This window comes from Typopeltis vanoorti, chromosome 10 (assembly GCF_054136105.1).
Source record: "Typopeltis vanoorti isolate ZY-2024b chromosome 10, IOZ_Tvanoo_1.0, whole genome shotgun sequence".
NCBI classification, from domain to species: domain Eukaryota; kingdom Metazoa; phylum Arthropoda; class Arachnida; order Uropygi; family Thelyphonidae; genus Typopeltis; species Typopeltis vanoorti.
The window spans coordinates 111,094,606-111,111,546 of record NC_143558.1 but is presented as its reverse complement, the minus strand read 5'-3'; the positions used below and the strand labels follow the sequence as shown (position 1 = coordinate 111,111,546).

At 34.8% G+C, this 16,941-nt stretch overlaps 1 protein-coding gene across 2 annotated transcripts in view; it reads left to right on the top strand.

Moving 5' to 3' along the window:
- The window catches only part of LOC150102691 (condensin-2 complex subunit G2-like), a 401,754-nt gene that overhangs the window by 50,164 nt on the left and 334,649 nt on the right, over nt 1–16,941 (top strand). For both annotated transcript variants that reach the window (XM_090398912.1, XM_090398911.1), the window contains exons 4-5: nt 6,661–6,778; nt 16,569–16,726. In XM_090398912.1, the coding sequence (XP_090255038.1) occupies nt 6,661–6,778; nt 16,569–16,726 (276 nt within the window). The remainder of the gene's footprint in view (nt 1–6,660; nt 6,779–16,568; nt 16,727–16,941) is intronic.

Sequence of the window (16,941 nt, the reverse complement as noted above, 5' to 3'; positions counted from 1 at the left end):
GAAAGTAGGCAATACTTAATTTCACAGAGTGTAATATTCTTTGGTCTTGTGGTTGGATTCAGTTTGGTGGTAGTATTGATCTCCAAATTGTACTGTTTCAGGCACAGAAACTTTCAGATCACTCTAGTGTAATTAATGTCAGTGGTAATCCAGCTGATTTTATTTGCACGTTATATTCTGGATGATAGGAAAAACTAAATGCCTTTGAAGGCATTTAGTTTTTCCTATCATCAGTGACTTATATCATAATTGCTGTACTTACTGTACAGCAATTATGTAAGTACTCAGTGCGATATGGTGCTCAGCACCCTGTTGCACACCCTAGAATAGTAGTTATATTGTCTAAATTCTGTGGATCCTTCTTTGTCATCTGCTGCTAATGTCATTTGTGGTGTGCATTGCCAGCAAAATGCAGTTTCATAAACATTATACATTTGATCGGAACTGAAGCACTCTCGTCATATACAAGTTTAGCAAATTCATCTACATATTGTTTGCTGACCATTTTTCACCATGCATTTTATGGATGGAAGTTTTATGACACTTCTTAAACTTTGAAGCATCTTTCATTGTAGTCAGGTTCATGTTCTATTTTAAGTTGTTTATGGAATAATTTAGCTTGTTCAACATACTGTCCAGCTAGTCCACTCCAACACAGTTGAAACATTCTGTCATCACTAATCATGCTCAGTACTCTTACCACTTTCATAGTTTTTCTAACACTCATTTGCTTTTTGGAATCACTGTCTGCAAAGAATTTCAATATTTTGTCTCTTTGTTTTTTTTATATCATATGTAGCTGATGTTCCAATATCATATGTATCAAATAGTTGTGCGGTGACATACCATGACTGAGTTGGTCCAGCACTTCTGCTTTATTTGGTATCGATATGGATTTGTGCTTACAGTTGACACTATCACTATCAATTGAACCTTGCTTAAAAGTCATCACCAGGGTTAAATGTAAGCAAAATAAGTTAAGAATCATTCAGAATCAAGGAACCACTAACAGTTTCAGATGTAAACAATGAAGCGAGCGAGTACACACACAGTTCTATCTGTGGGAACTCAGTGAACTAATTGTAGTTGTGGGAAGTTCAAGTGTGCTGTCATAATTTTGTCCTGACTAAAGGAAGTGCTAGACCATCCGTTTCTGGAAAATCTGTGGCGTACCTATACTCTGCAGTCCATACTCTCTCAATCTATCCTTGTAATCTACATTCTAATATCATCTTTCTATCATCCCAATATCTTCTTTGCACTCTATCCACAGCTTCTTTATCTCCCCTCCAAACCCAGGAGACCAAATGTGGGCATAGTAGTCCAGGAATGATCATATTAAAGCCATGTAAAGAGACAAAATGGCTTCCTTACATATCGATGTTCATTTCAGCATTGCAATTATTTCCTGAGTTGTGTTTGCAGTTTTTGCAATGTGACCTTGGAACTTCAATTTCCTATCTGCATAACTCCTCCAAATCCCTAGTCTCATCAGTTTCTTGTAGCATAATCTCACCAACATAATATGATGTTGGAAATCTCATCATGTCATGGTGCATAACTTTATATTACCAACATTGAATTGATTACCCTGCCTATCTTTGCATCATCAGCAAACAATTGAAAAATCTTCTGTCATGTCTTTCTCAATATCATTAATGTATAGATTGAACAATAGTGGTCCAAGGACTGATCTCTAGGGTACATCATTGGCTGCCTTAAACCTGGGAGATCTCCCCCCCCCCCCCCAAATATACTACTCTCTGATACCTATTCATCAGTCACTCACTCACCAATGTCAATAGTTTATATTCCAATCCCATATTTTCCAGTTTATTCAGCAGCCTTTCATGTAGTATTCCATCAAATACATTAACAGAGTTGGAGAGTATCATAGTATATCCATTCCCTTTATCCAACTCAGCCATAACATTATTATAAAATATGAGCAGATTTCTAAAACACGACTCCCTTTAGTAAACCTATACTGTTCCTTGCAAAGTATAATTTGCCTATCAACTCATTTCTGTATGTGAGTTCTTACTAACTTCTCTAAAATCTTTAATTTAGATGCATCAGTTTTTGTACCATCCTTGAACAAGGAATTGTCATACATTCTTTCCATTCCTGTGAAATCTTTTCTGTGCTGAGACCAGTTATACAAATGTGTTGTAACCCTAGCCAATTCGACTGGACATTCCTGTAGCATATGTGCTGATATTCCACTGGACCATCTTAATTCATATCCAAGTTATGGAACAGCTCTTGAACTTGATTCTTGTCTACCTATCCAAATTTTCATCACATGGTGCACATTGCTACCACATCCAGTGTAGTGGTAGCACTGTTACATCTAGTTCATAGATCTTAATGAAGTGAACATTCACTATTTGAGTAATCTCATCTGCTTCTGACTTTTGTCTGCATTCAAAGATATTCTTCCACATTCATTTCTTTTATTTGCAGCATAGTGATAAATTCTTTTGGTTTACCTTTAGTCTGCACAGCCAATTTCTTTTCATGCTCTGCTTTAGCTTTACTTTTAATATTTGTAAATTTTTTGACTTGTGCTTTATATATTTCATAACTCTTTTCATGATATTACTTCCACTTCTTCGTATGGATCTCTTGCTTAATAAGTTTGGACTTCTATTTCACTCCAATCCTATTTGTTCTTTGAACTTTAGTAACATATTTGTAGGGATACTGCCTCATTTAAGCACCTATTCAGATCTTCCTATGCATTGCTGATATTCATTCCATTCAACAGCTGATATCATCTGACCAGTGATAGTGTTCTGCCAAGTTTGACATCATTTCCAGCATTATAGTTCACCATGTAACCTCTCCTAATTGGAACATCCATATACTAGGGTGGTCTGAAAAGTTCTCGACCTCGACCATAGATGGCAACGCTATTGGCAAGATTTTTTTTTTCTAAGTTGGTACATCTGTCATAAGCATCCATGTGAAATTGCAAATCATTCTATCAGGTAGTTTGTTTTATACAGCTGTCTGAAGCAAAAGTGTTGTCTGTATCCCTTGAAATCGATAAAATTGAGTATCGTGCAGTTATAAAATTCTTTGTAAAAGAAGGTTTAATGGCAAAAGAAATTCATTCGAAGTTCATAAAAGTTTATGGGCAGTCTTCTCCTTCATTTTTGACAATTAAGAAATGTCCTGCTGAGTTTAAACGCAGCTGCACCAGCCTTGAAGATGATCCACGCGAAGAATGTCCAAAAAAAGTGTAACAACACCAGAAATCTTCATCAAATGCATGATATGGTATTGGATGACTGGCGAGTCAAAGTGCATGAAATTTCTGAGATTAGAGGCATTTCAAAAGAATGTGTAGGATATATTTTGCATGAAGAATTGCAAATGAAAAAGCTTTGCACAAGATGGGTGCCACATTTGCTCACAGCAGATCAAAAACGCACTCGCATGAAAATCTCTGAACAGTGCTTCAAGTATTTTAACAAGAATAAAACTGATTTTGTGTGTCAATTTATTACTATGGATGAGGCTTGGATTCACCATTACACACCAGAATCCAAACAGCAGTCAAAACAGTGGACAGAAGCCTGTTGTTCATTGCCAAAGAAGACAAAGTCGGTTCCATCAGCAGCATTTTGTTTATTAATTATCTTGTAAAGGGTAAAACAATAACCGAGGAATATTATACTGATCTTTTAACCAAACTAGACGAAAAAATTCTTGAGAAAAGACCTGGTTTTTGCAGAAGAAAAAAACATCATCTTTGATCAGGACAATGCACCTGCCCACAAAGGTGTTTTGGCAATGGGACAATTGAGGGATCTGCTCTATGAATTGTTGGAACATCCACCTTATTCCCCAGATTTGGCTCCCTCTGACTTTTATCTCTTCCCAAAACTAAAACTCTTCCTCTCTGGTCAGCATTTTTCTTTGAATCAAGAGGTGATTGGTGATAGATGGTGATTGGTGACCTGCAAAATACCCCTCTGTAGATTGGTATTTTGCAGATCTTACTGAGAACCAGTACAGAGACGAGATAATGGTGTTGGAGCATCGCTGGAATAAATGTATTAGTCTTAAGGGAGATTTTGTTGAAAAATAAAAATAATTTTGAAATTATAAATCTGTTATTTCATTGTTAGGCCAAGAACTTTTCAGACCACCCTCATAGTTAGCTACTTCCCTGGACATTACGGTATTATCACTGTCAACTGGTTGCAAAACTGTCATATTCTCAACTGAGATTCCTTCTGATGCTGTTATGAGATGTAATACTCTTTAACTTTGAGTTCCTTTTTTATTATTATTAAATTAAGAGATTTCTCTTCTACTTAATCAGTGTTTAGATAATTTAAGTAACTCGTAATGATTTCTTGCCTAGTACCCAGAGCAATTTGGTGATGCATTTCATTGTCTTGAGTAGCTTTGCCACCACCCACCAGATCAGTAGCAGTATCCAACTCATTGCTACATGGACATTATTACTATTGCTTCTTTCATGAGTCATCTGATGATTTCAAATCATCTGATATCAGATGGCCCCCTCCCTGCAACACACACACCAATTTTGTGTCTTCCATCCTTCCTGAAAATACTAAACCCTTTGCACTTAATTTTGGTTATTACATCTGATTGTGATATCCAGGTTTTACTAATGCCAATAATCTTAAGCCCAAACCTGTTCACCATGGCATATGATCTATCCTAAATAGATCACAAAGGTTTTCCTCCTTTCCACAATGTACTGATTACCAAAAAAATCCATAAGCCACATATCCTCTCTGGCAAATAAGGAACCTAACTGATTTCCCTTCTTTCAGGTTGGCCAAACAATTAGCCACAGATTAATATATCCCCCACTTCCTAAAATAGCTCACCTTTCCATACTTGAAAAATTCTGTCCATCTAATCTGTCTCAGATATTATATTCAGTTTTGACATCACATCTTTCTCTTTTCACCAGTATCCTCCTTTAATGATACGGTTTCACGTTTTTAAAAAATGTCTAGTCTGGTTACTTCACTTTCAAGAACAAATACAAATTGGGGACACTACTATGGATTCTTTCCTTTTTTTTTTTTTTTTTTTTTTTTTTTTTTTTGTGGGAGGAGGTTGAGGTTTTTGACCCAGCTAGAGTTAAGCCTGCTATCCATTTAAAGTGCATGATTTGATCCCAATTTAGCATCTTGGCCCAACACTTCAGAATCCAATTTACTGTGGAAACAGAAAATAACAATGATGTCTTCCCTGTACCCAATAGTATTGTAAAAACACTAGCTATCAGAATCAGCAGTCTCTGTTTCCAAATCCATAGCCAAACTTAATTATATGTGCCACATCTTCTTATGAAATAATTGTATTTCTAACGAAATTAATAAAATACTTATTTCTTCCCCTTACAACAATATCTCACAGTTCTCTCAATATACAGATTACAGTAATACTATTAATATTCCACATATCTGGGGCACCTCTGAAAGAACAGTTCATATTTTTCAAAAAAAATTTATGAATTTTGTACAGTTTCCAAAACCCCCGTATGAAGCTCTCCTTGTTTTTAGTTGTGCAAAACTCCTCGTACATGCAAATTGGCATATTATGGATAAGACCAGAAACCTGCTAACATCGATTTGGAAGAATATTAATAATACATCTTGTGGCTACAGTTATGGATAATTAGGTCATCAGACCATGCCATGGATATTTCCCATAGAATTTGAGGGTGGGGAAGGACTAGGCTTCTGTACAGCAGATACAACTGTGAAAAGTTTTCCTTTAAAGCCAACGTAACTAACTAATGTGGATGTGTGCAGTGGTGCATCCAGGGAGGAGGGGGGGAAGGAAAAGAAAAAGAAAAAAACACTAGAAAATTTTCCAAAAATCTTTTCCTAATTAAAATAATTTTTTTTATTTATATTGTGTCGTGTCTTCTATTTCTATACTACTTATGAATTAGCGGTCACATAAGGTGGGAATACCCTATAGCTCTCAGGAATCACAGCCACTGTTGAACGCGAAGTGAACGAAGTATTGCTCCATCGGACCTAGCGCTACTTTGTTTGCCCGAGTCGGGCCAAAGGAGATCATAGGTATCATGCATTGGTGATCACTGCAGATACTCAGTCATAGGTCATATGCAATGTATAGTGTGTATTCTCAAATCGTATACTTAACTCAGCCCCCCCCCAAGGATTAAATCCTTAGTGTGCCACTAGATGTGTGAAACTCCTCAACCATTATTATTCTATGACATCTTATACACATTTGGCTTTAAGTGTAAGTATTTCATTAATTTTGCATTTTTCATGTGCATATATATGTGTATGTGTTGTACATTCTGATGCTGTCTCTGTGACAGGCAAAATATTGGAGTTACTAAACTGTTGTTATTCATTCTTGTATGCTATACTTTATTCCATTAAAATGTCAACATATCTTTAACCAGTGCTTAAGTAGTAACATTTTGAAAGGAGAAATTTTAGGGATAATTTCTCTTTTCGAGAATTTAAAGTCTATGTAATGGTTTTTTTTTTTTTTTTTTTTCCCAGTAAAATATTACTGTGTGTGTGCTTTTTTTCTGTAATGTTTAACTATTCTGTGGAGAATATTTTCAGAATTTATAAGTTTTATTTATTTTTGTTATTTTATTTTTTGTTTTCAAAGGATGAAATCAGGAGGTTAGATATATTCAGTACTATAACTACAGCAGCTTTTCTTTGTTTAGAGAGGGATCCAGTACCTACTTCTGATCAGTTTATGGAAGTTGCCATATTTTTAATTAGTGAGTAAATAAATTTTATTTCAATTTCATTTCTTTTTTTTTTTTTTTAATAATGTGGCTGCCACCCACAGAGGTTTTTTAAATAGTACCTGGGTGGGCTAATGATTTTTCCCCTTCTCTTTTTATTGATATATATATATACACACACACACACACACACAGTCAGGTTTCTTTTTATGCGGTAGATACGTTCCACAGAAAACTGCATATAAAAAATTGCACAAAAAAAGGCCTAAACTTACGTTGAAAAATCAGGGATACATTTCATAATTTTCTAAAACTGCATAAAATCAAAGCAATGAATTAAAATAAACCTAAAATCGCATAAAAAAAGTTCATGAAAATTCAGGAAATTAGAATGCCTAAGTTTGTTTTAAAGCTTTATTCATTTAATTTTATTGAAAAGTAAACATTTTTTTTTTTTGTAACATTTTGTCATCAGAATTATCATTGCTATTAGACAATATTGGGCAACGTTTGCGAACTGGTGCAAAATCACTTTCATCACCAGAAGAGATAGTCAGCGCATCAGATCTGTATGGTAAAGGTAATGGTTCTTCACAAACAGAATTAGCTTCACCCTCGTTCTGTGCTGATTTTTTTCTTCTGACAATGTAATCAGTGATTAAACTTTGCGATGATGATTTCACTAATTTTTTATACAGCTCGCGATATCCAAATATACAGTTCTTCAGCTCACGTTGGAATTTAAAGGCCCATTCAGAATTTGTGTCATTAACAAGAAAATGATTTTCCAATTTATTGCACAGTTCAAGACCTTCTCGAATTCTATTTGCAATAAATTTTTTTTCAGGGACAGGTTTTTTTTACGCTTCACTATCGGTTTCTGGATCTTTGATGATATCTAAAGTTAATCGATATCCAATAATATCATCATCATCACTTAAGGCATTATCCACAAGCAATTCGTCTACATCATTCTGGCTAAATTTATCAAAACCTTCTCCACTAATTTCATGTGTCAATGCAATGATTTCATCTGATAATGTAGATGTTTGCAATATATCCAGGCCAAGCTACTTTTCAGCAAGCATTTAAAATTTGTCTTATTTCAGTGATAGCAGATGCAACATGATTTAAGCAGTCCAAAATAGAAAATTTTTTCCAAACATCAGTTACTGTTAATGATTCATTTTCTAGTTTATCCAGTATAAATTTAAAAGTGTGCTTAACGTAATATTTTTTAAAAGTAGCAAGTATGCCTTGATCTAATGGCTGAATAATGCTTGTTGTATTGGGTGGAAAAAACACTACCTGCACATTTGGATGTTCTAAATGCGGATGACTTGGTACATTGTCAACAATTAATAAAACTTTAAAATTGAGAGCTTTTTGCTTCATGTATGTTTCCACTTCTGGTACAAAGCAATTATTGAACCATTCAGTAAATACAGCAGTTGTTACCCAGGCCTTTGTATTAGCCATCCAATGTACAGGCAACTGTTTTAGATCTTAGCCTTTTAGAGCATGTGGTCTTAGAAGTCAATTTACTAGGAGGGGTTTCAACATTCGATCTCCTGATGCATTTCTGCAAAGTAACAACGTTACTCGATCTTTGCTTGCATTAAACCCACTTGCTTTTTTCCTCAGATTTTGCGATGTAAGTTCGACTAGGCATTTTCTTCCAAAATCATCCTGTTTCGTCAGTGTTAAACACTTGATCGAGACAATATCCACCATCTTCAATAATTTTGGCTAACTTCTCTTGAAAATTTTTGGTGGCTGCTTCATCTGCTGCTGCAGATGAAGCAGCTACCTGCAACCTCGCCTGTAATCTTTACATTATGAAGTGCGTTCCTTTTTAAAAACCCGGTTTACCATCCTTTGCTAGCCCAAAATTCTTTATCAGCCTGGAAAGCGGAAGTAGATAGCTCAAATTGCTTCATCTGTTCATAAAAACCGAAGAGCTTTTTGTTTAATTAAATAACCACTTATAAGAATTCTTCTTTGAGTTAATTCTTCAATCCAAATTACGAGCACTCTTTCTGTATTTTCTAATAAACCATTTCTTGAGTACGATGATAATTTGCCACTTAGTTTTGTGCTAGAAATGACAGATTTTCTTATTGCGACCTCATTCTTTTTAATTGCTCTTATGGTAGATTCGCCTAAATTAAAATATTTACCAATCGCCGTAGATCCATCTCCTTTTGCTGAGCGATCTAAAATTGTAATTTTAATTTCCAAAGAAATTTCTTTTCTTTGGTGCTGTTTTCTCCATTGAGCCAAATTTAATTAATAATTAATGATTAATTATTAATAAAAATTTTTTATTAACATTTTTTATTAACATTATTTAATTTACAGCTAAATTAACAATTAAAAATCAATCGTTAGTTTATTAACAATTAATTATTAATGAATACATTACAAAATAACCAAGGTGTTCCATGAAAATTTCAGGATTTGTGAAGTGTTTCCATTGTAGGAAAAGTTTGGGAAACGCTGGATTATCCTATTATCGGAATGGATTTTCCTTCTGTTGACATGCACAGGTGTCGAAAAGTCTCGTATCTGTGGGCGTTCACTGGATAAAAAGAGACCGGAGTGTATATGTTTATTTATTTTTTTTTTTTTTGTAATTTTATTTATTTTTAATTGGTCTGAAAACCCTGTTCTAGAGATCAAACATGGAACTTTTTCAAGCCACTTCAGGTATTCAGTGAGTGGGGACAGTAGTCTCCCACTGGGCGATGTAATTTGTCACTATTGCATAATTACTATTGGTCAAAAAGAGGATTCAAGAATGGTTGGATAAAAATATGATAGTATATGTGAAGGGGCAACATGGTTTTGTTAAGGGTTGATCATGCTTTAGTAATTTAGTAACTTTTTATAATACAGTGTCAGCTGAGTTAAATAAAGGAAATAGCTACACAATGATTCTACTGGATTTTGCAAAGGCATTTGACAGAATATCACATGGAACTCTATTATGCAAATGAGGATGGATATGACACTGGTTATGTGGATTAAGAGGGTGGCTGCTGGACACACATCAAAAAGTGGTATATGGAAGAGCAGAATCCAGACAAAAGCATGTGACTGGTGGTGTGCCACAAGGTTCAGTACTAGGACAACTATTTTAATTTGTACATAAATGATATAGGAAGTAACCGGAAAAGAAATATTCAGTTGTTTGCTGATAATGCGAAATTAGGTAGAGTAATAGTTAATCAAGGCAATGTGGAGAGCTGTCAGTATGGGGAGAAGATAATGGGTGTCATTTTAATTAGAACAGTGTGAAGCATTTTGGGATAAATAGATTACAATCTGTGTACCACATTGATGGAACTATGCTTGAGGAAATAGATGAAGTTAGAGATTTAGGGGTGATAGTAGACAGCATTAAAGTTTAGAAGACATACTGCTAAGGTAGCTCATAAGATTACTTGGCTATTGAAGAACACACACTAACAAGTAGAGATAAGGAAGTTGTTATTCCTCTTTGTAAGAAGATCTTGATACATCTGGATTACTGTGCTCAGATCTAGTGTTCTGGGTTTCTTGAGGGTGAGGAAGTGGTTAATTCCCATACAGTTCGGTAGTTCCTTGATTTTTTTTTTACTCCTATGTCTAAATTACCAAATCTACTTCTTATTCAGAGTCATTCTGCACAACTTTTCAAAAAGACTTTTCTATGTTACACAACAACTTATTGACAGTTTAAATTTAGCGACCTGCAGCTCATGGATCTATGATTATGTTCAGTATGGCTCTGTATTAATAATATTGTAGAATTTAAAAAAAAAAATGGAAACCTGAAGCAAAATATTTTGTATTCTTTTACAGCTTGAGTAAAGGATAAAGTAAAGCATTTTTTCTTTCTTTTTTTTTTTTTTTTTTTATTAAACTTCATACTTCTGGTTCCCATCTGCCATACGGCCGCAGGAGGTTAGCTAAATGCTACCATTCTAGGGAGAGATGATTATGAGCAAGGTGGTTTCCCGTTGCCTCCCTTGCCGTAAGTATTTATGACTGTAACCTGTGTGTTCACGGGGCCGGTTTGCCTGCTTGCGGGATGAAAAACCCCAGATAAACTGGCGGAAAAAACCCTGCTGCCCACGCCCAAGACCGGCTAACTTGGCTATGGCTGAGGAAGATCCTTAAGCTCCTCACGTCGTGGACGGGAATCGAACCTAGGACACTCCTTCCCCAGGCATATGGTTGCAAAGCGCAAAGCCACTAAGCTAACTGCGCGGACAAACTTCATACTAATGGAATTGTAAATAGCATTTATAGATAAGCTGTAGCTAAAAATGATATACATTTATATATTTCTTGTGCTTATTAAATTTTGTGCTTTATCATAATAAATTATGTGAAAAAAAAAGTGCTATCTACACGCTTGGATTTTTAAATTGTTTATGCATTTCATTTGATGGAAATATGTGCTTTTGCAATTTTATAGAAAACAAACATGCAATTTTTTTTTATGTGTAACTGAAAAAACTGGTTTGGATACAACTATAAATTTAGAGTATACTATGGGAAATACCCTGAAAGTTGATTTTCTTTGCCTGATGTTAAAGGAATCATTGAGCGTGCATATAATGAAAGGGCATTGTGTAATTATTGGTATACAAGTACTTGATTGGCACACTTTTTGGAGGACTCAAAATTCAGTGATACTGCTACGATGTGTGCTGAAAAAGGACTCCCAAAAGTGTTTGTTAATGAAAATCTTGAGCATTATGCTACAGCATTTTGTTCACACAAGAAATGGGAAGATCAAAGGGTAGTGCATGTGATAATAGGGGCAGATATGAAGTTGGTGATACACATAAGATGGCTGATCTTATGTGTATCGAGCCTTGATAAGACCCCATCTTGACTACTGTGCTCAGATTTGGTCACCTAGGTTTCTTCTTGATGGGGAGGAGGTGGAGAAGATCCAGAGGCGAGTGACCAAGATGATAGCAGGTCTGTGGAATGAACCGTATGAGAACAGGTTGAGGATTTGTGGGTTGCAAAAATTGGTTGATAGGCGGAGGAGGGGAGATATGATTGAGACATTCAAATTACTGAAGGGTTTCTATAAAATTAATTCAGAAGATATTTTTGAGAACAGGGCTGGTTGTGGGAGGACTAGGGGACATCCATGGAAACTGGGCAAAAGTGTGATTAGTAAAGGTGTTAGAGCTGGGTTCTTTACTTTTAGAGTAGTGAATGAGTGGAATGCGCTCCCTGAGTCTGTGATGGATGCTGTGACAGTGAATGAGTTTAAGGCAAGGTATATGATAGATACTGTAAGAATGTCGAATAGTTGTGATGAATATGATTTGGGGCCTCCCTCGATGAGTCTAATGACTCCCTGGAGTTGCCCGTAATAATAGTAATAGTAATAAGATGGCTGATGGACTGATACCAAAAAGTAGCATATAGAGGACCAGAATTCAGAAGAAAGCAGGTGAGTAGTGCTATGTAGCTCTCTGTTCGGCCCACTGTTGTCTAATTTGTATATATGTGATATAGGAAATGATTTATAGAGAAATATTCAGTTGTTTGCTGATAATGAAAAATTAGGGATGAAAAGAATTACAAGCTGTATGTCACTTTGATGGGTGTATACTCCAGTAAATTGATGAATGAGAATTTTGGGGTGTTGGCAGATAGGGAGTTTAAGTTCAGAGGACATATTGCAAAGGTAGCCAGGGTTGCTCATAGTGTTACTTGGTTATTGAAGAACACACTAGCAAGCAGAGATAAGGAAGTGATCATTTCTCTTTATAAAGTCTTGATACAACTACATCTGGATTACTGTGTTTGGGTCACCTAGGTTTCCTGGGGATGATGAAGTGGCAAAGAGGATCTAGAGGCAAGTGACCAAGATGGTGAGTGGCCTGTGGAATACGCCTTATGATTGAGGGTTTGGCAAATTTTTTGATAGGCAAAAAAGAGGGGATAGGATAGAAACATTTAAGTTACTAAAAGGATTTTATAGGATTAATACAGAAGAAATATTTCACAGCTTGGCTAGAGAAAGCAGGACAAGTTTGTAAGGACTAGATTTTTCACTTGGAGAATGGTGAATGAATGAATGGAAGTCAGTTGTGAGTGCTTTGTCTGCTAATGGATTCAAGAAGAGCTATAAATAGATATTATATAGATAGTTTGGGTCTTCCATGATAAGTCTTTGGACTCCACAGAGATGTCTGGACAATAATAATATTATTAATATTACCAGCTCCATATCCATCCTCATTTGCTCCAGTTTGTGTAATAGAGTTTCATGTAGTAATTCCTGTCAAATGCCTTAGTAGAATCCAGCAGCATCATTGCATAATCATTTCCTTTATCCAAATGTCACACTGTTGCAGAGGCATGCCTTAACCCTTTGCCAATTGATGCTACCTCTATTTTCTCTTGCATGTTAGGATCAGTTGTCTGTCATGCTCAACTACCTTGGCTTATTTTGAAATATAATTAATGCTTTTTTGATAGGACAGGTACATCCTGTCTGCATGGTGTATTATGGCTGTCAATTGCATGCCTTCTGGCTGGTTTTCCTGTTTTGTAGAATGAAAAAACTGATCTTTCTGGATAGAAAAAAACTTAGTCACTTCCACATGTGACTAAGAAGCCTTCTATGTTTCTTCCATATGGTACCTTCAATTGAAAATCGCTGATACTTTGCATTCTTGATGAGATTCAAATCCAGCCAAAGAGCATTGTCAAAGCTGACTGAACTACAGAGCTCACCTCTCTTTTTTAAAAAATATTGATCCCTTTTAATTTTTTAATTGCATGTTAGGCTTACTAAATTATGTCAAACACAAGCCAGGCAAAATTCCTGGCTTTTGTCTTAGACTAACTCTCCAATACTTTTATCACCACTCCTAAAATACTGATTGGTCTATAATTTGCTACCTGTCTTTGAGCCTCCTTTATGCGAAAGAACTATATATTCTCTGTTACAGCAGTGTTGGTCGGAGTGCATGTCTATTTGTTTACTGGTATTGTCATCCTCTTAATTAACTTAGTTGCATGTTTTGTTTCTCATTTATTAATGTTGTTTTTTAATTATACCAACGTGAATTATGGCTTCAGAATGTAATATTTTGATAGAAATGATATTGTGAGCATTAAAATATAGAAGACAGAAATCTTAAGGAAACTGCTGCTTATACATTTGAAGTCAGTTTCAAATGTATTTATGAATATGCAGAGATGAGGAGAGAGTTGGAGAACTAAGCAAGAAAAGAAAATTTATGTAGGGTGCATGTTTATAAAAAACAAGAGAAATGGAAGAATACCTGTTGGATTAAGTAGCTTGTTTTTGAGAATATCAGTTCTTTATGTAAAGAGAACTGATTTAGATAAATTTAAATACCACAATAGCTTAAAATGAACTGAAAATTCTAAACTGATTGTCTTACTCTTTTCTCCTTTGAGATGAGGACAGCCTCATCACATTAATGGAGGGAGACATGAATGCATGTTAGTAGGCTGGATTTAGTTTAGTTTGATTAGAATCATAGTCAAAGCATCAAAGGCTATGTGGTCAGTATGTTATGTCTATTAAACATATGTTCCTCCTGCTAGTTACTTGTTTTGGGGGGAATGGAAAATCCTTGCTGCTTTCATATGATATCAGCTAACTTGCCTTCATTTTAAAAGCCCTTGTAAAGGTTTCTTTCATACCTTATTAATTTTTCCACCTGCACTATGGTGTTAGGTATAATACTGTTGAAAAAGTTTTCTTTTCTTAAATTCTAATATGGATGCACATGTGCTTTGTTGAGAGACTGAAGATACTTATTCACCAACAGTGATTCCTCACCAATTAAATATATTCTAACCCAGAATGTTGTTTTCAAGAAGCCTTTTACAGACAAGTTGGGAACTGTGGGTGACAGATGACAAGACGATATACATCAGTAATAGATACTGAAAGTTGTTGTTCATGCTACTTGTCATATTTTTCTAAAGGCAGGTGGTGGTGTCTTACATTATGTTAATCATCTTCCATCTGAAAACTTTCATGAACATCTGTACTGTAGAATTCACAGTCTGTAGATAGCAGATCAGAAATGATATCCATTTAGCTGTCCAGGTTGATTTGCAATAGGTAAAGTATATTTTAAAGTTGATATCATAAGAAATGTAATAGGAATTGGTTGGAAGGGATAAAAGGAGAAGAGGAACATAGTTTGGAAATCATTAAGCTAGATGGTGGGAGGAAGAAAATTGTCTAGATGAAATGAAAGTGGATTTGGTGTTTTTGTTAATTTTGTTAGGTGGTTGAGATAAGAGGATGAATCAAGAGAAAGAAAATAACATTGTTACTTAGAACAGATATTCTTGATTTAATATTTGAATGTATGTAATATTCTTCTGCTTATCTCAAGCTGATTTAATTTAATTTAGTTGTGGTAACTTTTTCCATTTGGTCATACTATAAATTAAAGATACCAAGAAATTATATTCTTAGTTTAATTCTTGATCCAAGTGTAAGCAAACAAGTATGCACCAGAACTATTTTCAGGACTGTGGCAACTCATATAAAGAAGCTAATGACTTCGCATCACTTGCCTTAGTATTCCATAATGCAGAGCACATCTCCTTGTTGACATGTATAATGCCATGCATTATGGGAAAGGTCACTATCCAGACCTCATCAGTGGAATCAGATTACTTCCACCTTAGTATCACCCAGAGGTGATACTAAGGTTGAAGTAATGCAGAAGTCATATTTTTGTATATGAGTACAAACATGTCTGCAAGGAGATGGGCTTTGCATTATGGGATACTAAGAGATACAAAGTGATGCTTCTTTGCACATGTTGCCCCAGTCCTGAAAATAGTTCAGGCACAAACTTGTTTGCTTTTGCTACTGGAGAGAAATCCCAGACCGAGAAGGCCAACTCAAGGCAATTAACTTAGATGGGGGCTTACTACCTGAGTTATCACTCATCCTTACGCTTTAGTTTCAATTAGTCTTTTTGATTGATATGAGATTGGTGAAAAGGAAAACTAATAGCCTTTGGCTATATGATAATATAAAAGTGCTGAAACCTTTTCTCTATCTCTTATGCTATCTATCTGTCTTTTTTTTCTCCTAATACTATCAGGCTCTCTTGCACTCCTATTAACTACTCTAGGCCTATGATGAGCAACCAGTCTGGGTAGTGACCCTTTCCATAATGCATGGCATTATACATGTCTGCAAGGAGATGTGCTTTGCATTATGGGATACTAATAAAGCAAGTGATGTGAAGTCATTAGCTTCTTTATACGAGTTGTCCCAGTCCTGAAAATATTTCAGGTGCAAAACTTGTTTGCTTACACTTGGACAAAGGATTAAACCAAGAATATAATTTCTTGGTATCTTTAATTTATAATTTAATTTAGTTGTATTCTTCTTTGACATCATATTATCATGTAGTTATTCATAAATTACTGTAGTATTGTGTTGATATTTTTCATTGTCGTATTGAATCTATATCAGTAATTAATAGTATGTTGTAAAGAATAAAAAAACAGAAATAGATCTTTATGATTTTTTGATTATTAACATTTTAATTTTATCATTTGTTAATTTAAAATAATTTTCATACAATCTGAACAGTGTAAATTAATGTAATAATTCTGTTTTGAATCAAGTATCCCATATAGCATCTATGAACCATATCATTTTGTTTTTATAATACTGTAAAAAAATTAACACATTATTTTAAAATTTAATAAAAAAAACTTTTATAAAGAAGACTCTCTTCAGGAAAAAAATTATGTGGTACATATGTATTTTTAAAAACAATTTTTTTAGCACAACTTCCTGATCTTAGTGACGACACTTATCCAGACATTCAAAATAATATTGCTTCTCTTGGAGAAAAATGGTGGTGCCTTAATTTGAAAGAAAAAGATAAAATTGGTATTCTTGTAATTATATTCTTGATTAATAGGATTTTCACTGATGCAGCTGTAAGTTACTCTTAATATTTTCATAAAATTATATTACAGTACTCCATTTACTTTATCTTGCAGTTTTATTCATAACAGCAAAATTTATTTTTAAAGTACCATAGTTTACCATACTTTCTTGATTGTAAGGTAGTGTTTTTCTCAAAGCTAAGTGTCTAAAACCATTTAGCTTTTCAGAAGCTGGAAGTAATTGTTCTTCCAAGCAGAGAAATCTG